The 27728-nt window shown below is 51.8% G+C and overlaps 1 protein-coding gene across 1 annotated transcript; it reads left to right on the top strand.

The window, feature by feature from the left end:
• Window positions 1-14474: 14474 nt before the first annotated feature.
• Window positions 14475-23629, top strand: SH2D2A (SH2 domain containing 2A). Its single transcript, XM_075540397.1, has 8 exons — window positions 14475-14508; window positions 15064-15215; window positions 16717-16901; window positions 17490-17579; window positions 17687-17855; window positions 21293-21442; window positions 21586-21888; window positions 23462-23629. The coding sequence occupies exons 1-8, from the start codon at window positions 14475-14477 to the stop codon at window positions 23627-23629; spliced, it is 1251 nt and encodes a 416-aa protein (XP_075396512.1).
• The last annotated feature ends 4099 nt before the right edge of the window (window positions 23630-27728 follow it).

The following is a 27728-nucleotide window of genomic DNA, read 5'->3' as shown; positions in this document are numbered from 1 at the left end:
TTAGTTTACTTTTCTAGATTTGGATATCTCACACAAGACCTATCACTAGACTGATAATCCGCTTCCTCCTGAAAAGGTTCTAAAGCCATCTTAACTTGAGTCCACAGAGACCAGGTTTCCATGAATATTCTCTGTCCTTCCCTGTGAACCTTTCTTAGGTTAATAGCTATCATGTCTCAGATCTCCACATCAAAGGTTCCTGACTCCTGAAAAGAAGGATTAAATTTCTTACCACTTGAAGAAACTCTTTCAATTTTTATTCATTACTGCTACATTTTATTCCTTCAAGAGGTGGCTAAGAGTGATACCATATTCTTGCTCTTCGCCTGACCCCATATCTCACTCGGACTAAAAAACACTCAAGTTTTTTCCTGATTCATCCTCTCTGCCCAATGAGACTGTACAATTGTTACACAGAATATAACTCAAAAGAGTTCTTTTCCTACTGCCCCACGTTGGGCACCATATGTTAGAGTAAACCACCACTAACAACCATGGGGTAGGGTCCGTAGGCTCAATTGTGTGCCTATAATATATAAAGTCATGGAGAGGCTAAAATAAAGGAGTAAGACACATGTCATGGTAGCATGCTCACCTCTTGGACGGCCATGATCTCAGCAGCCAGGCCTGCACAGAGAGAGGGAGGAGGAGAGACCCTCTTTCTGACCAAGGCTTATATATACATAGAGGCATGCAAACATCCCTGATTACAGGTAACCACATACATCACAGGAAGGACTGTACAATAGGCAATACAGCAATGGAAGGGGGACGATCTAGGGGTATACACACAATAGGGATTAGGGGTACACATGTGACAAGATGTGTGGATCCTAGATTCAAGGTGGCAACTTAACCTTGGTCGCCCTTGAGCTGGCTGGACTTATTCTCTGGGATCTCCAGGGAAACAAGCACTATCCTTATCAGTAGGGTGTGAGCCCTACCTAGGATGGGACAGACAATAGTCTGATTTCTCTGGATGGCTGATTGCCCTCAGGGAGAATACCTCTAAGCAGCTGATCTCCCACCATGTGCTAGCAAGCAGCATCTTAGGTTTGGTATATATGTGAGGGAGACAACCTGGAGAAAAACACTACTGCATCCCACAGAGGGTGCCTGACACCATTGGGTCAGACGATGGACCCAGATTTGTTGCTAAAACTATACAAACGTTAAAGAAAATTTTAGACACAGATTGGAAATTATGCAGTGCCTATCACCCTCAGAACTCAAGGCAAGTTGAACGGATGAATCGGACCCTAAAAGAGACTCTAGCTAAATTAACTCTAGAGACTGACACTGGGTGAGTGGCCATCCTGCCTTTAACATTACTATGTGTCCGCTGTGCCCCATTTAAAGCCCCACTACCACCTGGTTTGTTTGTTCCTCTGTACTCACTCCTTATCTATATATACCTATTTTCAACCAAAACAAGTACTCTGAGCAGTGCATATTAGTTCATGTAATCTGTTAAGGCTTAATAGAATAAAATAATTTGTCTTACGTTACTCCATTTTGAAAAGCTTAAGTGCCATCCCCCATTCTAAGAGAGGTATGTTATTTTAAAGAAACATCACTGTGACCCACTCCCGCTAACCGCTTGGAACGTTAGCAAAAGGGTTTTGCCAAGAACATCTGGTCCAGGACAAGTTGAGCAGGACATGTCGACCTACCCGCATCCCTGTTATCTTGTGAAAACCCCCTTTCCCGTTCCTTGCTCAACCCCTCCCCACCGCACTAGCTTCGATTATAAAAAGAAAAGAAAAATTTGACTCGGGGCTGCAGTGTTGGACCCTGCGTGGCCATGCTGTAGCCCAAACCCGGGTTTGCTTTTTGTCTTTCTGTAATAAAGTTTTGCTTTGTTACTTTACAACTGCTTGTGGGTCAGTGGTCTATGTTGGGCGCAACTCCGTAACATAATCCCCCAGGTGTACCTATTTCGTGAGACAGAAGGAAGAGAACACCTAGGCATAATCGCTGGAAGAACCTGATCTCACAGAACCACTCTATACTAGTGCCCCTTCTAGTAGGTCTAGGAATGATGGGATCTTCAGGCCTAGGTGCCTCTGTTAGGTAGCTTAGCCTAGGGATTGGGAAGTCCATTGACGCATGCCCAGGAAAGCCAGCATAGGACAAAGCTGGATTTCCCCACTGGTGGGCACGGATGGGCATTAAACCTGGAGCAGCCCACCTGGGCCAGGTGATTGCAATTCAGCCAATGGGATTGACCTGGGGCCGTTCACCACGCCTCACCCGGGAATCCTTGAAAAGGCAGGAACCGAGAGGGAGAGGGGCTGGTCTGTTCTTTTCCGGAGGAAAACTTGGGAGAGAGATCTTTGCGTGACCCTGAGCAGTCTCTGACAGGCTGCATAGTCAAAAGGAATTCTATGGGTGTCGTGTAAAACCTGAAGCTTCTTTTAACTCTCATTAAATTCACTTGGATCACGAGCCCGGCTTCGGCATGAATTCTTTCTCATGTGGAGCCAAGGACCAAGACTGAAATCTAGCCAGGAGAGAGAGACCTTACACCTCCACTCTTGTTATAGGCCAACAAGTTAGCTTATGCATGGCCCTAAGAGATGACTGTTGCTTTTATGAAAACAAAACTGGAATTATTAGGCAGACCCAAGCAGAAGTAAGGATAGAGTGAGTTTATGCAGGAGCGAGTCAAACTGAGTCAGAAAACTCAGTGTGCTCCCAAAACGAGTAAAGAAAGATAAGGAATGTGATAAGAGCTGTGATGAGGAATGTGATAAGCACGTTGAAATTGTTCTCAGTTTGCAATAAGAAGAGAAGAAAATGAGATCATCCCAAGTTTGGGTACAGGTCAAGTTCAATGAAAAAATATTCTGCTTCTGTACCCTGCAGCTTTTTATAAAAATGATAGTTCCAGCAGGTAGAAGTCTTTTCTAGCTCTTCATTGTTAGCTATGAAATTTAAAAAAGGTGAAATTATCGAGAGTCAAGGAGCTTTAGTATTAGTGACTCTCTGGGGTGCTTGGGGACACTGTGTAACCCGGAACGCTGGGGAGATGGTTGTGGGGGAGGTCAGATGCTTAGACATCCTCCCTGAAGGTAGTCGCTGCCAGATTGCGGTCTCACACCACCACAGGGATGGGCCTGCTCCCTGCTGCTGGAGACAATGGATTACTTCTCCCTGAGGCTTGCAACCATTAGCTTGGTTCCTGTAGGAGGAGTTTACACCCTATAATAATGGTCTCTATCAGTTTAGCCAGGGAACAGGCCAAACTGATCTGTGACATCCAAAGTTAGGCTGCCATCCTATATCTAGGAGCCGCCCATCTTGTATACCCACATGTATACCCCCAATCTCTCCTCTTCTTATTGCGTGGATACCCCTAGATCACCCCCTCCCATTACTGCATTACCTATAGCACAACCCCTTCCTGTGATGTGGGTCCTCACCTGCAATTAGGGGGCTTGCACATCCCCAGAGAATATAAAAGCCTTGGTTAGCATTAAAGATTCTCTCTCTCTCCATGGGGACCACCAAGCGGGGCGGAGGTGAACATGCTACCATGAATTATGTCTGACTCCATTTACTTCAATATTTTTCTTCTATCTCTCATGATCTCTATAACTTTACTATAATCTTTACTTATAGCTGCACAATTGTGCCTACCGGACCTGTAATGATGTGTTAGGGGCTGGCTTCCCCTGGCAGATGGTCATATGTTTTCCCACATTCTAAGATGGCCTGTGTACACTGAGAACACAGCTGCATTTGTTAAGATTAGTCCCAAGGAATTGTTTGTGCTTACAGCAATTTTATCATGATGTTATTGTTATGCTATGCAAGCTATGCACCCTTGCCTCATTAATATATAAAACTGTACTTTGGAAATAAAATTTGCCTTTGGATTCTCAGTCCACTGACCACTCTTTTCCTCAGGTCGTCACTCACTGCAGGTCCACACTGCTGGACGGCAACACCATTCCTCATTTCTTCAATTACCCAATAGTTCTTAATGAGTGCTGCTCAACTTGTACGTATTTGTTTTTTCCCATTGATCTTTCTGTTGTTGGTTCAAATTTTATAGCACTGTGATCTGAGAAAATGGTTAGTAGTATCTTGGTGTTTTAAAATGTATTAAGGCTTGCTTTGTGTCTTAACAAATGGTCTATTTTGGAGTGTTCCATGTGTACATGGAAAGAATATGTATTGTGGATTGTGATGTATATGTCTAAGAGATCGAGTTGATTCACTGTATTGTTTACTTCTTGCCTTTATTGAATTTCTTTCTAGTTGTTCTGTTCTTTCTCAAGAGTGATGTATCGAAGTATCCTATAATAGAAACTGGGGTCTACTTCTCTCTTCAAATCTATGAATTTGTTTAATGTATTTTGAAGGCCTTTCATTGGATCAATAAGTATTTCTTTTTTATTTTATTGGGAGCTCTTACAAATATTATAACAACCCATAATTCAATTAGATCAAGCATAGTTGTACAATAGCTGCCACCATCTTTTAAAAAACATTTTCTTTATAGTTGAACCCTTTGATATCAGCTCCCCTTTATCCCCTCCCACACTCACCCTCCCACCCCCTGAACCCTTAATATACTATATATTAGTATTAGTTTTGCGCTATCTTACACCATCCAATGTATCCATTCCCCTACAATTAGCTCCCCATGAGTGGAGTTATACAGTCATCCTGGCTATCAGTTCCCCCTTCTCCCCTTCCCCAACATCTCTTCCCATACCCTCAGGGAATTGTTGCTCCCATTACTGTCTCTGAGAGGTCGAACCATCTTGGATTTTTGTGGGAAACAGATTTCTCCCTGGGTTGTCATGCTGTTTGCCAGCACACTGTGAGTTCAGTGCTTAGAAGTGTTCTCCCGGGAGGCATTAGCCATCCAGAGCAATCAGACTCCTCTGTTCCGCCACAGGTGGGGCTCACAGCCTACTGTTAAGGGTTGTGATTGTCTCCCTGGAGAGTCCAGAGAAAAGGTCAAGCACACGAAAGGGAGACTAAGGCTACTCTGCCATCTTAAATCTAGAATCCGCCCACCTTGTCACATGTGTGCCCCTAATCCCTCCTCTTCCTATTGCGTGTACACCCCTAGATAGTCCCCCGCCCATTGCTGTATTGCCTATGATACGACCCCTACCTGTGACATATGTGATTACCTGTAATCTGGGGGGTTTGCATACCCCCCAAGTATATATAAGCCTCAGTTAGAAATAAATCCCTTACTCCATTTCTCGCTCCCTCTCGCTCCTCTTCCCACTCTCTGTGCAGACCTGGCTGCTGAGATCATGGCTGTCCAGAAGGTAAACATGCTACCATAAACTGTGTCTGATTCCTTTATTTTACTCTCTCTGCTATCTTCTATGATTTTACTATTATCTTTATATACTATCACCGTATAATTGTGCCTACAGACTAGTGATATTATCAGGGGCTGGTTTACTCTGACATGACTTCATGCCTCTTAATTATAAAAGTGAACATGCACAGGTCTAACAAGACCATTGAGGTAAATCTACAGCCATAATCGTGAGGGAAGAACATCTTAAAGAACTAGAGGATGGTTATGTGTTTCTTATTTATTTATTATCATGATCTTTTTTATAGTAATGTGTTTCATCAGTGCTATACTACACCCTGGATCTATCATCCCTTCCATGTGACCCTTTTGTGAGGGACTGTCCAATTATCATGCAGGTGTGTTTGGGGTCTCCACTTTGTCTACGCTCCTTCATGACAATTTGATCACACCTCATGATCACATAGGCTGGTGTGCTTCTTCCATGTGGGCTTTTTTTTTTTTTTTGGCTTCCCTGCTAGATGGTTGCTTGTTTAACTACAAGCCTTTAAGACCGCAGATGCTATATCCTTTCTTTTTCTTTTTTTTATTAAATCATTTTAGTGGGGGCTCAGACTATTCTTATCACAATCCATACATACATATATACATTGTGTCAAGAACATATGTACATCTGTTGCCATCATCATTCTCAAAACATTTGCCTTCTACTTAAGCCTTTAATATCTGCTGCTCATTTTCCCCCTCCCTCCCCACTCCCCCCTACCTCATGAACCCTTCATCAATCATAAATTATTATTATTTTTTCATATATTACACTGTCTGACATCTCCCCCCACCTTCTTCTCTGCTGTCCCTCCCCCAGGGAGGAGGCTATATGTAGATTCTTGTAATCAGTTCCCCAGCTATATCCTTTAATAGCCGGGCACCATCAGTTTTCTTCACCACATTTGCTTATGAACCCATTTTGTATGCAGCAATCTTGTCAGGAAGGTGAGTATCAAATTTCTTTTCTTTTTTAAAAAAATCATTTTGTTGGGAGCTCGTACAACTCTTATCAAAATACATCCATACATCCATTGTGTCGAGCAGATTTTTACATTTGTTGCCCTCATCATTCTCAAAACATTTGCTTTCTACTTGAGCCTTTGGTATCAGCTCCTCATTTTTAACCCTCCCTCCTTGGCCCCCTCCCTCATGAGCCCTGGATATTTTATAAATTATTATTATTTTGTCATGTCTTACCCTCTCCGACATTTCCCTTCACCTACTTTTCTGTTGTCCATCCCCCTGGGAGGGTTTATATGTAGACCCTTGTAGTTGGTTTCCCCTTCCTACCCCCCCTTCCCTCCACCCTCCCGATATCGCCACTCTCACCACTGGTCCTGAGGGGTTCATCTGTCCTGGACTCCCTGTGTTTCCAGTTCCTATCTGTACCAGTGTACACCCTCTGGTCTAGCTGGATTTGTAAGGTAGAATTAGGATCATGATAATGTGGGGAGGAAGAATTTAAGACTAGAGGAAAGTTGTGTTTCATTATTACTACACTGCACCCTGACTGGCTCTTCTCCCCGCAACCCTTCTGTAAAGGGATGTCCAGTTGCCTACAGATGGGCTCTAGGGCCCACTCCAAACACCCCCTCATTCACAATATGAATTTTTATTTTTTGATGCCTGATACCTTCGACACCTCGTGATCACACAGGCTGGTGTGCTTCTTCCATGAGGGCTTTGTTGCTTCTGAGCTAGATGACCGCTTGTTTATCTCTAAGCCTTTAAGCTTTCAGATGTTATATCTTTTGCTAGCTGGGCACTATCAGCTTTCTTCGCCACATATGCTTATACACCCGCTTTGTCCTCAGCAATTGTGTTGGGAAGGTGAGCATTATGGAATGTCAGTTTAATAGAACAAAGTATTCTTGCATTGAGGTAGTACTTGAGTGGAGGCCCAAAGTTCATCTGCTACCTTTAATACCAAACCTATAAATATATGCACATAAATCTATTTCCTTATCATCCTATATAAATATATCTACATATGTACATGCCTGTATTTAGACTGCTATAAATGCCCTTTGCCTCCTAGATCTTTTCTCTATTGCCTTTTACTTACCTCTTGCCCCACTATCATGCTCAGCCTTCGTTTGCGTTTCAGTAATTCCTCTCAGTTACATTGCCCTTGATCCAGCCCTACCAGGCCTCCTACACCCTCCTCACCACCAATTTTGGATCACTTGTTGTTCCCTTGTCCCTGGGTTTGTTAACACCACTTCATTTCCCCTACCACCCGCTCTCCCATGTCCCCCCAGAACTCTCATTCCCGTTGTTTTCTCCTCCAGATTGTTCATCCAGCCTATCTTATCTAGATAGACCTGCAGAGATAATTAGATGCACAAAAACAAGAGAGAGCAAAACAAAGAAACAAAAGAAGACAAAACAGTAACAACAGCAACAACAAAAATGACACACACAAAACAGAGAAAATCCTGTAAATAGTTCAGGATCAGTTTGTTGACCTTTAGAAGTATTTTCTAGTCCAGACTGATGGGGTGCCATGCCCTGGCCCCAAATTCTATTTTTGGTATTCCCATGGGACTTCCTTGCTCTGCTCCGCTTGCTGTTCTGTTGCACATCCTTAGTGTTTTACCTCAGTGTGGTGGGGTCAAATCAGGTGCAACTCCCACACTGTGTCTCCAGTGTTGTCCCTTGTAGGGCTATGGGTCAATAAGGAATGTCATGTCTCCTTTCTGTGCATTGACTGCTCTGAGCAGAGATATCGTCCTCAAGGGTTGGTGGTCCAGGATGTGTTCCACCTTCTCTTCCTCCCCCTTCATTTGTTCCTGTGTGCTCTGATCAGATATGTCCCTCTCTCTGAGCTGCAGCTTCAGTGCTGTCCTCTGAAATAAATTCTTCTGTGGGGAGGGGCGGCTGTCCACGTAGTTGGGATAGGGACCAGCCCTAGTGTCATATTTCTTTGTGTGTGTGTGTGTGTGTGTGTGTGTTAGAAGTGGGATATGAACAGTATCATATTTCTTTTTTTCATAATTCTTATAGTTACAACATTTCTTATTGTTACATCTTTTTGTTCAATTATCCCTTGCATCATGATGTAGAATCCTTCTTTGTCCCAATTGGTGAATTTTGCCTTTTATCAGAGATTAACATTATCACACCAGATATTTTTTTTACCTGATTTTTATTTTTAATTGTCACTAGCTTGGCATATTTTGTCATGCTTTTATTTTCATCTACTTTGGTCCTGTGTGTACAGTGGGCTCCCTCTAAGCAGCATATAGATGTGACCTGGTTTCTGCTACTCTGTCTCTTGACTGGTGCATTCCATCCATTTACTCGGTGTTGTTATTGACAGGTCTGCATGATTGCTCTCATTTTGCTGTCTCGTGTGTGTGTGTGTGTGTGTGTGTGTGTGTGGTGCTGGTTTCTTTGTTCTTCATCCTTTCTCTGTGCTAAATTAATTCTGTTTGTGGGTTTTCTTACCTGTTGTTTTACTAGGTTCTCATGATTTTCCTCTTTTTATTTTGCTAAGGAGATTTAGGGGGGGGGGCTTATCCATTTTGTTTGAGGTTACCTTGTTATTTACTACTTTCTTCCCAAGTTTAAAACAGTCTCATGAAATCTACTACCTCTCCATTCAGATGTTTTTTACTACTTTCTCATGAAATCTACCCCTCTCCGTTCAGATGTTTTGTATCTGTATTATCCCCTCCATTTACTTTTTAATCACCTTCATTGCAGATGGATATCTTTGGGTCCCTGTTTTCAGCCTGGTAAATTTGCTTTCCTTTGATTATCCCCGTAAATGGCTGACTTCTGGGTGCTGTTGTTGTGTTGAGCTCAGACTGCGGTCTGCTGTGGTTGATTCTCCGGCCAAGGAACTAACTCCCCTTAATACTTTTTTGTAAGGTCGATCTTGTTTTTACAAATTCTTTTAAATTCATCTTATCTGGAAATACCCTTCTTTCTCCTCAGATTTGAGGGACGATTTTGCTGATTATAAGGTTTTGGGTTGGCATTTTTTTCCCTTTCAGTTTTATATGTTACCCCTTGCCTTTTCTCTTGCATAGCTTCTGATGGAAAATCAGAACTTAGCCTCATTGGTTCCCCTATAAAAACAGAAACTTGTATTTTGCTTTTTATGAGGTAGTCCCAGGATGCTGTCCTTGTCGTTACTGTTGGAAAGTTGATTGTGATGTGTCATGGTGATTTGCTTGCAGGTCCTCGTCTGGCTATTTTCTCTTCTTTCCTGTGGTCAGAGCATTTTCTTCCAGTCACTCAGGGACAATTTTCTCCGTGCTTTCTTTATTGCTCATCTCTGCTCCGGGATTCTTATCGCACATAGGTTATTCTTTTTGATAGTGTTACAAATAATTCTTAGGTTTTCTTTGTAGGGTTTCTAACGTTTAATTCTCGTTCCCCACTCTGCCCCCACCCCAGACTGCTCTTGCAGTGGTTTCCTGAAATATTCTATCGTTTTTCTGTTTAGCTTTTCCATAGCTCTCTCTGTCCTTTTCTGCGTGTGCTGAAAGCACCGAGGAAGCAATCTTCTGAATTCCACTTCTGGCAGTTTAGTGCCCTAGGCCCCAGGACGGTCTTGTGGCTCCATGTTTTGGTCACTTGCTTGTGCCAGTCTGTCTTGTTTCTTCATGTGAGCTGTAGTTGTCTGACTTCTCGAAGATGTCACAATATGGCATTTCATTTTGTTTTTCAATTCATGTGTGTGTATTCCTGTGTTCATGTGCTTGTTGATCAGTGAGGTAGTTAGTTTATTGTGCCAACCTGGCCGATAAACACATGTGGGGCTAATTGTAGGGCGGAGGGATAAATAACTCGGTGAGCCTCGCCTTTCTAGTTCTCAGGTCTCTTGCTTTGTGATGGTCGGACCAGGGTGAAGCTGCCTTAGCCAGTTCCCTGCTTCAGCTGGCAAGGCTCGCTTCCTGTAAGACATCCCTGAGAAACCCCATGGACCTACCCCGATGCAGCCCTGGGTGCTGGAGCAACCATGTGGAGACCCCTGCCAGTGCTGAGATGCTTACACGTTCACTGACTCAGCTTTCCTCCTGCAGTCAGCATCACTGCGTCTGTTTTGTGAGATGGAGGAGGGCTTTGTGGATTGATGTCGGACATATGAGCAGCACTGGGTTGGGGTGTTTTCTTGATGTGCACTTTATAGAAAACTCTCTCTTATACATGAGTTTCTGTGGATTTGTTTCTCTAAAGCACCCAGACTAACACAACCGGGTGGTCTTAGAGTGGGTGGGGCTCCTGTCTACTAGCTGTAGCTGTTGGAGGTGCCAGGGTGGCTGGGACACGTAGGGACAGTTTTCTCCATTGATTCGAGTGATAAAGGAATTATTTTTTAAAAGACGTATATAAAACAGTAATAAACAAAAACAAGCAAAAAGACTACTCAACAAATGAACAAAAAGCCAAGAGATGAAGAAGTAATAATAATCAAATAAATTAAAATGCGAAAAGAAGGCCTAGGCCCGAGCCCGCAGTTGTTTTCTCCTTTCAGTCACCAGTATTTGCTCATCAAAGACCCACTCTGGTGTGCACCACAGGAGCACGCCCACGAATGTCCACTCACCACTCTTTTGCCGGCATGGTCAGGCCCAGGACTGTGGAGCCCGAAGATGGGCGTGCCCTGCTGCTCTGCCAGTTTAACAATGTTCCAAATCCGGTTCTGCCAGGCCCAGGGCACTGGCACCCTCCTCCAGCCCCACAAGCACTGAGTGGTTTTACAGGCACTGCCAAGCAGAGAATGTGGGCCCACAACCCCTCCCTGTACCAGGGAGTCATGGGGAACTGGGAGTGCTTCAGCCCTCTGCCCTCCCCACTACAACAGCCTCTCTTGTTGTTGATGTTCAGCCTGATGATCTTTTTTTCTTCACAGAATCAGAACGCCAGATTTTCCCTCCATATCTTTTTGTCCCCATCTTTGTTGAAGAGGGGCGTGTAGGATGTCTGTCTATGTCACCATCTTTGCAGGTAGCTTGAACGCGCATTTTTACAGAAGGGCAGCAGGGGCAGACAAGATGTTGGGGTGTGGGCATGGCAGGAACAACAGTGACCCGTGGGAAATGCACACACACAAAGTAGGGGGCAAGTGGCCCCAAAGTGATAGGCAGGGCCCAGAAGGTAAGTCCAGAGTATAAAGTCCTTCCTGGGAACAGGTGGCTGCCCCTGACCCAACTAGCGGCCTACGTCGCTGCTGGTCGCCCAACGCTGTCTTCCTGTTCTTACCACACATTCCTGTGCATTTGCACGTGCTGTTCCCGCACTACCTCCTTCTTCAACTCTGCTTGCCTCCACAGCTCAGCTCCACCTTCCCTTCCGACATCCGGGCCCCGTCCACGTGAGCCCACGCACATGCACTGAGCTGAGTCCGAGTCACAAAGGCTGGCTTCTACAGTGAAATGGGTTCCTTTGCATGGCTTTTTGCCATGGCTCTATGAAAAAAACAAAACCGAGGAAACAGCTCTGGAGATTCCCCCTCCTCCCCCACCCCGGGCCATGAGAGTTGCTAGAGCTACTCTGATCCTTGGGAGCCGCTGGTCATTCTTGCCCACTGCTGGAAGGAATGCCAGCTATTGTGCAAATAGATGGAGTCACTGTCGGAGGATCGGTCAGTTATTATGTAAATATGACCCATAAAATCCACCCTAGAGCATTGGGCCATTTGCTTAGATAAGTAATCATCCCCTAGAGATGAAGGGGAACCTCACTATCACCGAGAAGAGCCTGGAGGGAGTTCGTCCTTGGACCCAAAGTGCCTTCACTGAGAGCCTCCCAGACCTCGGGGACACGGCGGTGGCCGCAGTGGAGTGGTGGCAGCAGAGCCAGGAGACCGTGTAAGACAACGTGGCAGGCGTCCTGGCCCACAGAGCAATAGAGCCTCTGGGCGAAGGTTGACTGGCAGAGTGGGGTGCCTCCCGGTGCTTGTTGGAGGAACTTAAAAACTGTAACACCTGCCAAGCAGGGCAGGGGACCAGCGAAGGCCTGTCATGGGGTGGAGAGGAGGCCTGCACAGCCAAGGAGGGTGTTCGTGGCAGAGAGAACTGCCTGCGTGCTTGCACCCCTGACAGAAGCACAGAGAATTGGCTACGTTTCCTGAGCCTGTTGTTCTGATCCAGGGTCCTTTACCGCATGCAGTGGCGAGTGTGCTCTCTGAGTCCTGTGTGGCCCTTGGATGAAACTCTTGAGGCCAGCAGAGAAGTAGGGAGTGCCCTGGGGAGGAGGGCTGGCGTCGGAAACAGTGAGAAGGTGGAAGAGTGGCAGCAGATCTGATCGGCACCTCACCGGAATCCGCTTTGGGCTGATGCTGACACTGGTGGGGATGTCGATGCTTATCTACGCTGAAGTTAGAGAAGATGCCACACTACGGCTGCCACCCTGTAGCACCCACCCACACGATCACCCCACTGCCATCTTTAGTAAGCATCTGCCGGCAGATCCGTCTCTTCCACCCGGCTGCTGGCGGGCAGAGGCCAAGTTCTTCTTCACTCTGGACTCCAAGAACAGTGCTTGACGCAGAGCCACAGCCGATTGGCCTAAGTCACGGGGGGCAATAAAAGGAGCTCTAGTGGCTAGCTTTAGCTCGACCACACAGTTTTCCCACTTTGGAAACAGGGAGAGAACCTGCTCAGAACAATAGGCTGGTCTATAGTTGGTCCAATAGCACCAAGGAGGCGCACACATGAAAAATAACCAGCCATTTGAGGTCAAAAGGGCAAAGTTCAGAAGGGATAAAAAGAGGAGGCATGGAACACCAGGAGCAGGTGGAGCGAGCGTTGCTGCATTGTGAGGGTTGCAGGCAATGCCAAGAAGCCAAGGGTGTTTGCATCCTGGATTGGAAACGGATGTGCTTTGTAAACCCTCGTAATTCAATTGACAATAAAACCGGCTTTGGTTTTGTTTTTCATGATCGGAGGCATTAGGGGGACAGAAAGACAATGGCCAACACACTGAACATCTCTCAGACTCTGTTTACCCTTCTGGAAATGGAGATAAGGATGCCTGTCCCCTTCTTCATGGGTGAGGCTCAAGGACAATTGGTCCTCTGGTGAGAGGGGTCAGAAGCACACCGTGCGACATCAAGACGTGCGTGTTAATGTGATCAGCAATAACTACTAAGAGTCCTAGATTAATAACATGCTTCCTTGGTGGTGCAGCGGTTAAGTACTCACCTGCTAACAGAAAATTTGCTCCTTCAACCCTACCAGCTGCTGGGCAGGAGAAAGCTGGGCAGCCCACTTCTGCAGAGGCCCCAGCCTCCGAAGCCCGCAGGGGCAGTTCTACTCAGTCCTTCCGAGGTCCCTGTGAGTCAGAAGCGACGGATGGTGACAAGCTTGTCTGTTTCTCTCTGCTTAGTGGGAGGAAATCGCCCTTTCCTTTTCTCTAGAATTGCCTGCTTCTGCCCTGGCCCAGATCCATGATCTAGCTGCTCAAAGATGTAAGTCAGTTCCCATCTCCCTAACTCCTGGTCGCAGCCATTATGATGACCCCCAAAGGTCCTTCCAGAAACCTGGCCCACACCTTTGCTCTTTGCACCCTGCCTCTCTCCTCCTCATGCACCCTCAGAGCATAATCCCAAGTATGTATCTTAAAGAGGCACCTTACAGAGCTAATCCTTCTGAATGGATAGCCCAATGCCAGGACTCAGATCAGGCCATGAGACCAAGTAGAGATTTCCCGGGAGAACGCAGAAGACCTGAGCAATAGAGAAAGGCAAGTCCCAGCCTGGGGTGAGGGAGTAGAAGAAATAAGGAGAGATGAGAATGATGATGGCAACAAAAGTACAAATGTGCTTGACACAGTGGATGTATATATGGATTGTGATAAGAGTTGTATGAGCCCCCAATAAAATGATTTAAATAATAATGAGAGATGGAGGTTAGAGAATAACAAGGACATCCCAGCACCCAAACACCGCGTGTCATAATGTTGGTTACAACCATCAGCTTCAGCTAGCTAGCTGCCTGACTTCCAGGGGAGGGAGGGACAAACGTCTTAGGCTTTCCATGACGTGGGTGCTCTGCTGGGGCTCAGGCTGTGGGCGAGGCAACACTTCCTGCCCCGGGGCCCAGGGTTGCTGAGTGCACACTTTTCCAGGTCGCAGGCACACACCCCGCTCGCTCGGAGGGCTCAGAGGGCTGCCCCAATGGCGCTCCCATTGCCTCAGATAAGTCCCCAAGGTAAGTGCAGAGTGTAAGCACTTGGGAGGACCCCCCATCGGCCCTGCCCTCTCTCCTGGGCTTGCGCTCCCACTCCAGGGCTGAGAGCCCCTAACCCAAGTCAGAGCAGACAAGACTGACTGTCAGGGCACCCACAGACCCTCCTCCCTCTGGGGTTCTATGTCCACTCTCCACTGCGGGCAAAGGAGGCTAGGGGGTGGGTTGCTGCCCTGCTTCTTAGAGAGGAGGGAGCCCGCAGGGGGAGCAGAGTAGGAGGTGAAGCGTTGTGGGCCAGAAGGCACCCGATCCTTGATGGTGGGACTTCCGGGCCACCAGGAGGCTAGCTCAGTTCCCAGGCACGTTCCTGGCCCTCAGGTGCCTTTCAGAGCCCCTCCTTGCTTCCTCCCTCCTCATCCCTGAGAACCCCCCTGCTGTCCCTCCCGCATTTCTCCTGCTCCCTTTTCTAGGGCTTGCAGGGCTCTCTGGGCCCCAGGGGAAGGGGAAAGGGAGGAGGGGAGAGGGAGCGGCATCCCCCCCTCCACCTGAGAAGTCTCAGCAGTCCTTTTATTTGGACAGGGAGTCCCCAAAGGCCGAGCCCAACCTTCAGCACCTTCCTGCCCACAGACCTGTGCGGCAGGGCCAGTCAGGGCCCCGAGCTGCCCAGACCCCAGGCCCTGGAACCGGAGAAGGCCCAGTGCAGCCCCACGGCTGTGGCCACCCAGCCTTCGGTGAGTAGGAACTTGGGGCGTGCGGCCTCCTCCTCTGCTCCCACTGTCCATCCCACGGGTGAAGGCTTGCAGACAGTGGGAAACAAGACAGGAGTGATCTGTTGCTGTGGATGGGGCCAGGGGAGGGAAGGGAGGGAAAGGAGGAGGGAGCTGAGCTGGCCCCTTTCCCACACACCGCTGCTCCTCTGGCCCCAGGTGAGCAGGCAACATGTGGTCTGAAGGCCAATAAACAGTCACCTGTACATCTCTGTCCCTCACGCTCCCAAACCAAGCTGCTTTGGGGTTGATACTGGCTCCCGGTGAACCCATGTGTCAGAGCAGAACTGTGTGTCTCTCCGTGGCCCTGCTTTTTCAGAAGGCGATCACCAAGTGTTTCTTCCAAGGCATCTCTGGGTGGCCTTGAACTTGGAACCTTTTTTTGGTAATGGAGCACATGAGTTCACTAAAAGGTTACATCAGCCCAGAACATGCAGACAGGGACCCCCTGAAGTCTGAGGGGTGAACTGGTAACCTCCTGATGAGCAGGAGAGTTCAATGACCGCCTGACCCATCCAGGGACGCCCCTTTGTCCTCCCGCTTCCACTCACCGTCCTCCACCTGCTTGGGCAGCCCTCCCTCCTCCTAACCTCTGGATCGGCTACTTTACCTCCCTATGTCCCCCAGCCCAGAGAAGGGCCATCAGTCCCCCCGGGAAGGCCTTGCTGCCTGTCTTGCCCACACGAACGCACAATCGGACAGTTTGCTGCTCTTGAATTCAAGGTCCTCGTGACCGAAAGGAAGTGGCGGGAGGAATCTTGGAAACTAGGGCTTGGAACCAACTCTATAGGGTTTGTTCATGACAGACATGGCGAAATTGGGACAGTCAAGATTTTCAAAACATGAATGTATGGGAACAATAATCGGGGCAGGACAGGAAAAATGAGGGGTTAAAGACCTGGGACAGGAGACACAGAAAAGGCAGGGCGAGCCCTTTCTGAGGCCACCCTCTCGGGAGCCTGACACCAGAGACTGGATTCTTGCCAGGACCATGGGGAGTGGCGCCCATTCAAAGTGGCAGCCGCCTGAGCTGGCACCATTGTTTCCTTCTATGCTGATCAGGAGACTTGGTTGCTAGGCAGTGCATACCCCATGCTTGTTTTATAAGAGGGAGAATACACCTCCAGCAGGGCATCAACCCCGGTCTGGTTATCATTCTGGTGCACCCACATTTCACAGATTTGGGCCTGTTTCTGTCTCATGTCATTAGCCATGCCCACACTGGGAAGCACCAGTTTGAAGCCCTGCTGGAAACCAAACTAATTAGAGCTGAAGGCAGACTGTAAGTCCTTGGGAAGGACTTGCTTGGCCATTATATCCTAAAATAGGCAACCAGCCAGGGTGGGGAGCTTCCTCACCCACCCCACCCCCCACCCCCATGCCCAGGAAGGGCTGGGGATTGGGAAGGGAGGGGAAAGCCTCTTAATCATGACCGCTTCTGTCACCTTGGGCTGTCCCCTAGGAGGCATCTCCCCAGGCCCCAGGGGCTGTCTCCAGTCCAGAGGGTGCTGCAAAGGCTGAGGAGGTGCCTGGGGAAGGAGGCCTGGACCTGCAGGCCGAGATCCGGGCTTGGTTCCAAAAGACCCAGGCCCATTGGCTCCTGCAGCACTCGGCAGCCCCTGCCTGGTTCCACGGCTTCATCACCCGGAGGTGAGTCACAGGCCCACCGAGGGCCTGGGGTCCTCGCCAAACAGGTCACAACTCCTCTCGCAGTGGCTGGCATTGCCCTGTGGACTCCTCGCTCCTCTTCCTTTAAGGCCTCCAGCCCCTCACTGTGGTGGGCCTCTCCTCATGCCACCTCGGTCTCTCCTTCCGGGCCTCCTCTCTCTTTCCTCCGACTCCAGTCTTCTTTCTCCGGCTCTGTTTCTCAGCTTCACCGCCTCTGTCCTTGGCTCACCCCTCAGTTCCTTTTGAAACCTGGAAACCCAATTCCCATTCCAGTTGCTGCAGCCCCAGTTCTTGCAGGATGCAGACCTGTGGGGCGTCCTATGCCCTGAGTGGACCCCTGGTCCGGCCCAGTGCCCCGGGTGGGTGGAAACTCAGCGCTCACGTCCTGTCTGCCCCATCTCCACTCTGGTCGTTTTCTAGCCATTTTGGCACAGTAGGTAGGAGACAGTCCCTAAGGGGTCCAGAGAGACCTGAGAAAGATAGTGTGTGTGCCGGGGTGGGGGTGGGGGTCTGCGAGGCCTGGAGAGCCGAGCCGGGGAGGGTTCGATCTCTTGTCTCCATGGCCCACAGGGAGGCAGAGAGACTGCTGGAGGCCAAGCGTCAGGGATGCTTCTTGGTGCGCTTCAGCGAGAGCGCCATCACCTTCGTGCTGACGTACAGGTGCGGCCTGGAGGGCGGGGGGTGGGGGGGCCTTTCCCATCACCCCACCAGAGAGGGTGCGACGGAGCGAGCAGGAGCCAGAAGAGCAACCCCGAATGCCCCTCCAGGAGCCAGACTCGCTGCCGTCACTTCTTGCTGGCGCAGCTCCCGGACGGGCGCCACGTGGTGCTGGGCGAGGACAGTGCCCACACGCAGCTGCAGGACCTGCTGCGACACTACATGGCATGCCCGCTCAGCCCCTACGGAGAAAAGCTCACGGAACCCTGTGCTCGCCAGGTACTCTCTTCCCACCCCTGAACCCTGACCCTGGACCCCCAGGGGCTCCGGCCCAGACCCAGGGGCTGTAGCACCAGGCGCTTCTCTGCCCTGGGAGGACCCAGCCGGGCCTCCCTGACCGCAGCCTTCTCCTTGGGAAGCCCTTGCAGAAAGATGAGGGGTGGGAGTGGGGGCTTCTTGAGACAGCAGCCCAGCCGCACACGGAACACGAACTGGAGGGGTCCCCTAAAATGGCACTTAGAGCTCTTTACTACAAGACAAGTGGGTCTCAAATTCACAAAGCTAACTTTCCAGCCGCAAAAATAGACAAGCCACAGAAGTCAGGTGGCGCTGTGTGGGGTCAGAGGGGAAATTCAAGGTGGAGTCTCCCTCAGGAGGGTCACCCACGGCTCTGGGGGGGGCGCCGTGCACGGGAGAACATCAGTGGACCATGGCGACAAACCAGGTCCACCCAACGGACTCACGGGCTTCCTGGCCATCATCCTCTCAGAAGCAGATGGTTCGAGTCTCCCTCCAAGCTGCTGGTGGGCTTTGAACCGCTGACCTCTGGGTTAGCTTTGAAGCACTTTAACTGCTGTGCCAGCAGGACTTCCAGCAGTGAACAAAACTGCCATCACAGAGTTTACATTCTAGTGGAAGAACAGTGAACAAGCAAGAGAGGCAGGCGAATCAGCCTGGGACCCGGGATGATGAGTAAGGGTGAAGGACAGCAGCGAGTGACGCAGTGCCCGGAGGAGGGCTGTGTCTCAGAGGGACGGCCACACTCCTGGGGGTTCCAGGCAGAGGGGACAGCAGATGCAAAGACCCCAACCTAGGAGGATACTGGATGTGTCTGACTAGCTGTCAAAGTCACAGGAACGCCATAGAGGTGACTCAGGGTGGGGAAGTAGGAGGCTCATCAGAGAGGGGATGGGAGGGGCCGTGTAGACGGTTCTAAGGATTGTCGATTTGATTCTGAGTGAGATGAAATGGCACGGAAAGTTATAAGTTAAGGAGTGTCGTGACCTGACATGTTTGGGAGGGGCTTGCCAAATACGTCTCCAAACTCTCCAAAAGCCAAACTCATTGCCAGAGAGTAGACTCCAACGCATATCCACCCTCTAGGATAGGGTAGAACTGCCCCTGTGGGTTTCCAAGGTTGTTACTCTTTACAGGCACAGAAAGCCTCCTCTTTCTCCCTCGGAGCGGCTGGTGGGTTCAAACTGCTGACCTTGTGGTCAACAGCCCCACTCAATCCACTGTACCACCACGGCTCCTGACTAGATGCAGTTTCTGCTTGCTGTTTGTGAAAATGCCGGTGGGGCTAATGCTTTGCTGTCTATTGATGATCAGATGGTATGAGAGTGGGTAATGACCTTCACCCAGTAGGTGTGGCTGCAGGAAGTATGGATGTGTCTGGGGCCTGTGGGCGCTGTATCCCTTGGGTGGGGGAAGAAGAAAGAAACAAAACATCAATAATTTATTTTATTGCAAGCAGAGCAAACCGGGCAAACAACAGCAAAAAAAGAGAGAAAGAAAGAAAAGAACTTAATTGCTAAAAGGGAAAGTGAAAACAAAGATAGAGAGCAATAAAGCAACAAGGAAAAGAAAAAACTCCCTCACTGCCGTCGAGTCGCTGCGGCGGCCCTACAGGACCGGGGAGAGCTGCCCATGGGTTTCCCAGACTGTGATTCACTACAGGAGGAGGAAGGCTTGCCCTCAGAGAGTCTGGTGCTTTCGAACCCCTGACCTTGCAGGTTCACAGCCCCGTGCATAACCACTAAGCCGCCAGGGTGTCTAGCAAAAGTAAGGAGGGGGGAAGAGTAAAGAAAAGGCTAAGAAACAAGGGGAGTTATCAAAGCAAGAAGAAACAGAGGAAAACATAGAACAGGATAAAACAACAACAAAGGCAGGGAGAGAAAAAGAAACCGAGAGAAGAAAGGCCAACGGGGGTGCGGGAGGGGGGCAACACCCAGTATTGGTTAGCACCCTCCTCCGCCAGCTAAAGAGCTCGTGGGGTGGGGTGGGAGGGGTGAGACACAGCTCTGGGGTGGAGTTCCTGCTGGGCTCGAGGCTGTCTTGGGGCAGGGCACTTGATCCAGAGGCAGTTCAGGCTGCCTCCGAGGGTGCTCGCTCCCAGAAGGAATTCTTTGGGGCTCAGAAGACTTCTTGGGAGTGTGGGGTTCGTGATGGAGGAGTTCTTGCCTGTCCACGCTGGGCCAGGGACCTGACGTGGAGTGTGTGGTGGTCTGAAGGCCCTCCCATTGTGTGAAAGTGTTGCTCCATCTACTCAGTCCATGAAGGTGCAGCTTCACCAGGGTTGTGCAATAGTGGGAAGGGGTGACACTGGCCACCGATGGGATGCCACTTACACCACAGCGGCTAGTCAACAGTTGGTCCTTTGTGTTCTCTCTCTCTCTCTATCTCTCTCTCTCTCTCTCTCTCTCTCTCTCTCTCTCTCTCTCTCTCTCTCTCTCTCTCTCTCTCTCTCGGTTTTCAGCTTCTTTTCCTTTGACGCAGAGCTCAGTATGATCATCAGGGTCTGTCTCATTAGGGCTCTCATGTCTCATGTCTCTCAAGCAGAGAGTCTGTGAAGAGTGTCTGCCTAATTCACCATCTTGCCCAAAGTCCCCTACGGTGCTGTTTTAGCAGCAGCGTGGAGATGCGACGTTTAGTCATAAAGGAAATGTCCAGAGAGCAGGGTAAAAGAATTATTCTGATGGGGACACACTTGTGGGGTGCATTGCAGACGCATGTGGGCAGCTCTGTGGCTTGAGCTCCAGCCCACGACTGCAGTTTGCCGGGAGCAGTGAGTATGAGATCAAAACTCATACACCCAGGGCCAAAAGCATGCCTATCTGTGATGGCCGGGGAGTGGGTGGGGGTGGGGTGGGGGTGTGTATGTGCTAGGATGGGTGATTTGAACTGTTACAGACTGGATGGTCTGACATGTATCACATTAAGATAAGGTAAAAGCCCACCTACTGTGGGAAGTACCTGCGGCTCCCCTGAAGCTGCCACTCTGCCCTTACATTTGGCTTCTCTTTGCACAAGGGGTCCTCAGGATTTAGGGGGCAACTGTACCCCCTTAGGTGCATACACAAGAAGCACATCCGCCATGACAGAGCAGGGGGCTGCGTCACTCAGATGCAGCAGGCATCAGACAAGATCCTTCTCGACACCGATGGGATTCTTTAGGTTAAAGACGTTTCTACAACCACAAGCACAAACGGAGACTGGCCTAGCCCTGTATTCCAGATGAAATTAAAATGTCATAGCAGCTATGGCCGTCCCCAGGGCTACCTCTTCCCCCCACCACCCCGCCATCACCCCTGTCTCTTGACCCTCTCCATCTCCCCTTCCTAACCCAGGGAGCCCCCACCCCCAACGTTCTGGGCCTCCCTCCTGCTCGCTCCTTCCCCGCACCCAGTCCCTCGTGCCCACTTCGTTGCCCGCAGACCCCCGAGCCAGTAGGACTTTGCTGGCGGACTGAGGAAACGGACGCGGCAAGCAAACCCCAAGCCCCCAGCCCGCAATACAGTGCGATCCTCAAACACCGGCGGGCCCCAGCACCAGCGCCCAAAGCAGCGGCTGCAGAGGCAAAGGAGGTACCTGGGCGGGGCCGCAGGGGAAGAGGCGGGGCCTGGTGATGGTGGGCGGGCGTGGGGCGGGGCTTCGAGGTGGGCGGGGCTGAGCGGGGTCCCGCAGGCTTTGCCCCTGATGCCCCTGGGCCGCATCCCTTCTCTCCCAGCCGGCTCAGCCGCCCAGGCCCAAGCCTCCCATCCCGGCCAAGCCTCAGCTGCCCCCGGAAGTCTACGCGAGCCCGGCTCCGAGACTCCGCCCCGCGCCGCCCCGCAAGCCCTCGCCCCCCATCTACAACGAGCCCGACGAGCCCATAGCCTTCTACGCCATGGGCCGGGGCAGCCCCGGGGCAGCCCCCAGCAACATTTATGCCGAGCTGGAGGCTCTCTCTGGGCATGAGAAACCTCAGCCCGTCGGGGGGCACCCGGCCCTCCGCAAGTGCCGGTCCAGGCCTGCTGCCCCAGAGAGCCAGGTAAATGGGGGTCGTGGGAAAGCACCACGAAACGGAGCTCCTGAAAGCGGGCTTGGGGAGGACACAGGTCTTCACCCCAATGGGAAGGTCAGAGACTTGAGGATCGATGGGCAAGACCCACGCCTGCTGGTCCCCTTGCCAGGGTTACACTGACCTGCCCCCTTCCTCTGAAGTCACAGACACACCACCCCCATCTCCAAGCTCCCCTCAGGGTACTGCCTCCATTTCTTTGGCAGGCCACCCCCCACTACTTCCAAGAGAAGCTAGAAGCCCCCAGCATGGCAGTTCCTTGGCCTCCCTCGCCAGGGCCTGCAGCCTGGTTTCTGCCCATCTTGCCAGGCAGGTCCTCTTCAGCCTACCCAAGACTCCCTGTGCCAGTCTGGACAGGCCCCACCTGGAATTCCCCCACAGCTCTGGGGTCCCTCTGTTTTCTCAGATGAGCTGAGAGGAGTCATTTCTACACGCTCCACTCTCTCTTGATTATTCCTCATCAATGACCCCCCTGCTCCCCATCACCCCTCCCGGCTCCTCGCCCAGCTATGAGATATCATATCTCCTGTCAGGTGATGTGTGAGACCCACATTTCCTTTCCCTCTGCCAATACTACCCCCATCCTTCCCTCCCTCCCCAGCTCCTCCCCCACCCACCACCCTCTCTGGCACCCAGCCTTCCCCTGGGCACAGTGCCTGCCCCTGCCCCCTCCCTGCCCCCTTGCAGCCTGCCACTGGCTGCTGCCTTTGCGCTGACATAGTCCATGCCTCCACCCCAACTTCTCTCCCATCCCAGAGCCCCTCAAACTCAGCACTGCAAACACTGTTCCCATCCCTTTCCCCAAAAATGCTCCGCCCTGTATGTCCTGTCCTGACCCTGACGCGCATAACTCTTCAGTCACCCAACAACTCAAACCGGAACCTAAGGGGGGCCCCCTCCATCTCCTCCCTCATTAGCCGCTAGTGCCTCCCGAGTCTCCGTGTGTGGAGTTTCCCTGTGTGGAGCACCAGACCCCATCATCCCTCTCCAGGGCTTGCCTGAGCGCTTCGGAACTGGCGTCCTCACTCCCAACCCTGTGCCTATGACCTCCTCCTTCCTGAGGAAGGCTGTGTGTTTCTCACGCAGTTGCCTGGCCCTTGGAAGTGTGTGTGTTTGGGGTGGGGGTTTGTCTGACCTCCTAGGCCTTCCTTCCCCCACTGCTCCCAACATCCCAGCACTCTCCACGTGGCTCCCCCACACCCAGGGCGCTCATGCGAGTTGGCACACTAGTCCTCCACCTCTAGTGACGTCCTTTGAGCACAGCTTCTAATCACCCTCCCCGACAAGCACACACTTCTTTTCCGAAAAGCCCTCCCTGACCTGACCACAGAGGCCATCGCTGTGTACACGCCTGAGACCCCCAGTCGAGTATGAGAGTGAGGGCCGGGGCTGGGAGGGACGGCACTGGGGAGACATTGTAGACTCCCTCACTGCCTAGAGACCAAAGTAAGTTATCACCAGAAGTCTTGGCTGTGAAGGCTGCAGGTAGGTCTAAAGGGAGTGGGTGGAAGGTGTACTCCAGAGCTTGTCTTCCTCTCTCCAGAATCCAGGTGGCCCAAAGCTGCATTCTGAGAACTCTGTGGCTGGACAACCTCCTCCCTTGGCTCACCAGTCCACACCTCCCCGAGGACACACCCTTCCCCACAATCTCTCTGGACAGGTGCTGCGGGACGGAGGACAGCCATGGCTCTCCCTGGGGTCACCGCGGTAGCTGGTGAGTCCGAGCTGGAAGAGGTTAACATGCAGTGTCAGTCCAGGGACCTTCACACACACCGGGGCCCCCTTGTCGGGCAATGTGGAAGAAACAAACTCAGGTGATCAAAGCTGGAAGTGACTGCCGCTGTCATCTGTTGCAAGGATGGCAAAGAAGTGTCACCTTGCATGCCAACTCCAATCTATTGGTCGTGGCTGCCTAGAGTGCTGCACTGGAAAAGCTGTGAAGGTCAAATCTGAACTAGCAGAAAAGAGCATCGTGATTGATTAGTGATGTCTGCCATGGAGGAGGGCCGGGGAGGAGGAGGAGCACATTTGTCCTTACTGGGCAAGCCCTTCACTGTGCAGATAAGGAAATAGAGCCCAGAGCGTGTGTGTGACTTGGCGGGTGCCAAGGACTGGAACCCAAGCTGCCCAATTGCCCTGCCCGGTGCTCTGTGCTTTACAAGCTTCACTCTCTTTTCTACAGAAAACATCAGAGATTTACTCAGAAAGGACATCTGATGACTTTCCAGTCCTGCCCCCCTGGCAGATCTGGGTAAACCCGAGACTGGAGGCCAGAGAGACAAGCATGAGGTCCACTTCCTCTTGGGGACATACCCACTGGTTCCCTCCAAGAACCCAGTGGCCCAGCAGCTGGCAGTCCAATAAGATGGCCATGAGTGAGCTAGGAAGGCCTGCTGGCTCGCTGGGCCCTGGCTGCCTTTCCCTCCTGGAGTCTCATTTCCTTCGCCCTCTAAGCCCTGGAGGCTGGGCCCTGGTCCAGTGCTGCTGCTGTCTGAGAAATGTTTGGGTGAGAACAGATGTTAGAACTTGTTTGTTGATCTTTGTCTGGCTAATAAATCACCACCAACCACCTCTCCCGCAGGGATCCAGGTCCTCCAGGCTCCTGCCGAGAGGTCTGACTCTCTGACTGTGGGAGGCACAGGGTGGAATTGCAGAGAGGGGAGAGGGGTGGAGTGACCCCTGAATTTGGGAAGAAGCACAGATCTGTGGGTGGGCTGGGCAGGTGGTGGGAGCCAAGGGGTGTCGGTGGTGGGGAACCAAGGAGGGAAGTGGTTGTACTGAGGCCCCTTGGCACCCGCTCTGAGCACCAGCCTGAAGGGACAGGGGCGTTAGCTGCGTAGGGAGTCCCCTACAGGGGCTCTTAGCACTCTCCTTAGGCCCTGGGCTTCAGTGAGGGCCCCATTCTCTCCCGTCCTTCTGTGAGGCTGCCCTCATCTCTGCCCAGACCCCTCCGGGGGCAACCTCATCACTTTCTGATGTCTTATTTTCACCTCAGATGGGGCCTGAGTCAAGACTCTGCCCAGGACTCAGAGAGGCTTGGGTGCCTCCCCACCCCGACCCGTGCCTTCCCTGCAGCCTGCTCCTGCGCTCCTTCTCCTACAAATCAGTGTCTGACCAGGGGTCCCTTTCCCTGCCAAGGGAGCCCCAGACTGCCTGAGGCCCAGAAATCCTCCAGCCCTTTTCTGGAACCTTGTTCCCTGATCCTGGACACTGCCACCCCCCCATGCCCCACCTCCAGGCTGGCCCAGGTGCCAGCTCCAGTGATTAGCAAATCTCCCTCCTTTCCACTCCAGTGCTCATCAGCTTAAAGAGAAATGGGTTTGCTGAGTCAACAGCCAGCCGGGTTCCTCTTCCTTCTGTCTGTAGCTCTAAAGGCCTTCGTGAGCGAAAGGGAAGGTGGGGAAGGGTGCAGATGGCTTCCCCGAATCAGGGAGACTCATCTTCTAAGGAAGAGCTCCCGGTTGACTCAGGGTGAACTCCTTGGGGTGGCAGGGGAGGGCAGGAGGCAGAAAAGGAGGCGGCTTACTATGCAGCTAGAGGCGGGACAGAAAACACTAGCTGTGGGGGCAGGGGCCAGAGATGCCGATAATATCCCAGGAAGGGGCCAAGTGGGCCCTCTCCCTCCCTGGGGCTCCAGACAGCATGGGTCCAGATGAGCCGTGCACCCCCTGGCAGGGTGCTACTGTTAAGTTCTGGGCTTCTGCCCCCCACATGCTATGTGGATGGAGGTGCAGCTCCATGCCTTATACCCAGAGTTGCGTGAGACCACACAGGTGAAGGGCTGGAAGGGACTGTAGAGTGTCCGTCCTGACTAGTGTTGGTTTAACCAGAGGGGAAACTGAGGTCCAGAGAAGGTAGGCAACAAACCCAGCTCTGATCCCCCCAGTTCAGGTTCTTCCTTCCCCATGGGGATTCCCTGCGGGCCACAACCCCAGCCCTTCCGCAAGCTCCAGCTGCAGGCTGAGGTGGGTTGCTGCTCCCCAGTCAGAGGCCAACGCCAGGAGCTGGGGGGCACTTTCAGCTGGATCTTCTCATGGTCCTCCACCCTTCTTCCCGTGGCCTCCATGCAGGGTCTTCTTGGGTTCAGCCTCCCCTTAGGTGTGTGAAAGCCCCACCTTCACCCCCATGCCCCCAGCACAGCACTGCCTGCCTCTTCAGTATCGTGGGCAGCCGCTCTGGGGCTGGGCTGTCTGCTCAGCTGATACCTTAGACCGCCTGAGTAAGCTGACCTACAACTCTGGCTCAGGGCCTTCCTGTCCACAGCTCCCCAGTGTATCACCCCCTACCCGAGTCCGCTCAGAGCTGGAGGCCTGTCATCACCGAGGCCCCACCCTGAACCCCCACCACTAGTCCAAGAAACTGCCCCAAACCCACTGCCAACTCGGAGAGACCCTGCCTTTCTCAGCAACACCTCTCTCCATTTCTTAGCCGGTCAGCATTTCTCAAGCAGGAAGTTCCAGTCACTAAAATACAGTATCATCTTCGGTAAAATGTGACTCGGGCCAATCATGGAGAACCAGAAGAGGAGGAGGCAGGAGGGTCCTTTGAGACAGCCATCCAGCCTCCATCCACTCCCAGAAGACACTGGGGCTCTTGTTCACCCACCATCTCCTGCCTGGAGCCCAGAATACATCCATCCAGCTCCAGGTGGCAACCCCTCAAATGAGAGCTGGATGGCTGAAGGCCAGGGCGTGACAACTGCGGCCGGAGGCCTCTACAATGCACTGAATGCAGGGAAAAAAGCCTTTGACTCTGGACCTCTAGCTCTTTGGCCTTGCTGATACCTAGCCCCACATAAGCCTCCTCAGGGGCAGCAGCGGTCGTGGACCCCGAGCCTGTGTGGGTGAGTGGTGGCAGGGGGGTGGCCGGCTCCTGGCCAAGGATGGCTGGATGGTCCGATCTGGACCAATACAGTGCTACTGTCCCTGTGGGATGCAGCCCTGTCTGGCTCCAACCTGAAGTAGGTCAGATTTCAGATAAGCAGTGGTTTTCCTGTAAGTGATGAAACCCTGCCCTGTGCCTAATGAGAACCAGACGCCCTGACTTATCCGGGCACACACAGCCAGGAGCATGGTGTGCCACTGCCCTTGTCCCCAAGTCCCCACCGCACAGCCAGCTCTTCAAACTGCTGCCCTGGACGGATGAGGCCAGGCCTGTCCCCTGACTCAAACATGAGCCCCTCCCGCGTGCCTGCAACAGCAGCCTACGAGTGTCTACGCCCAGCCACCTCTGCTCAGCCGGCCCCAGGGCCATGGTGCTCCCGGTGCCTTGGGCACCTCACTAGCAGCGGTCAGTGAGCACGCAGGCCTCAGGAGGCATGCCGTTGGCCTCATCGCTTCTGGGCACCTCGGTGTCCCAGCTATCTGCCACCTCCCTTCCCCAACCAGGCCCTCCCTCCCTCTCAGCCAAATGTTAGGAAACCAGACGTCTCCAAAGAGATCTGTCTCGTTCCCAAGCTCTGTGCTAAGCTTCCAGACCAGCTCAGGCCAGTGACTACTGGCAAGAACAGGAACCATCTTCAGGGACAGGCCACTCGCCATTGCGCCCCCTGCTGGACTTCATCTAATAGGTCTAGCAGCTCTTTCCAGCCAGAGTAAAGCTGAGTCTCGGCTCTCCCCCAGCTTCATGGGAGCAGAGACCCCGATAGTCCCCTCTCTCTGCAGCCGTGTGTACCACGCCAAGGGTCTTCAATGGCCACTCTCCCAGAGGCAGCTCCTGAGGGTGTGGCGGGCACTTTAGGCCGGGTCAAAACACCCCCGGGGTAGGGGCACTCACACACAGAGGGGGCCATGCTGAGAAGGAGGCGCGTC

The sequence above is a fragment of the Tenrec ecaudatus genome, chromosome 1, assembly GCF_050624435.1.
Source record: "Tenrec ecaudatus isolate mTenEca1 chromosome 1, mTenEca1.hap1, whole genome shotgun sequence".
Classification (NCBI taxonomy): Eukaryota; Metazoa; Chordata; class Mammalia; order Afrosoricida; family Tenrecidae; genus Tenrec; species Tenrec ecaudatus.
The sequence above is the reverse complement of the archived record's forward strand: the minus strand, read 5'-3'. Positions and strand labels throughout refer to the sequence as shown.

Excerpts from the sequence above, each read along its gene's own strand:
- SH2D2A (XM_075540397.1), top strand. The coding sequence starts at position 14,475 with ATGGCGCTCCCATTGCCTCAGATAAGTCCCCAAG. Across the intron at positions 16,902-17,489 it reads CACGGCTTCATCACCCGGAG|GGAGGCAGAGAGACTGCTGG; the intron begins GTGAGTCACAGG and ends CATGGCCCACAG. Across the intron at positions 17,856-21,292 it reads CGGAACCCTGTGCTCGCCAG|ACCCCCGAGCCAGTAGGACT; the intron begins GTACTCTCTTCC and ends CGTTGCCCGCAG.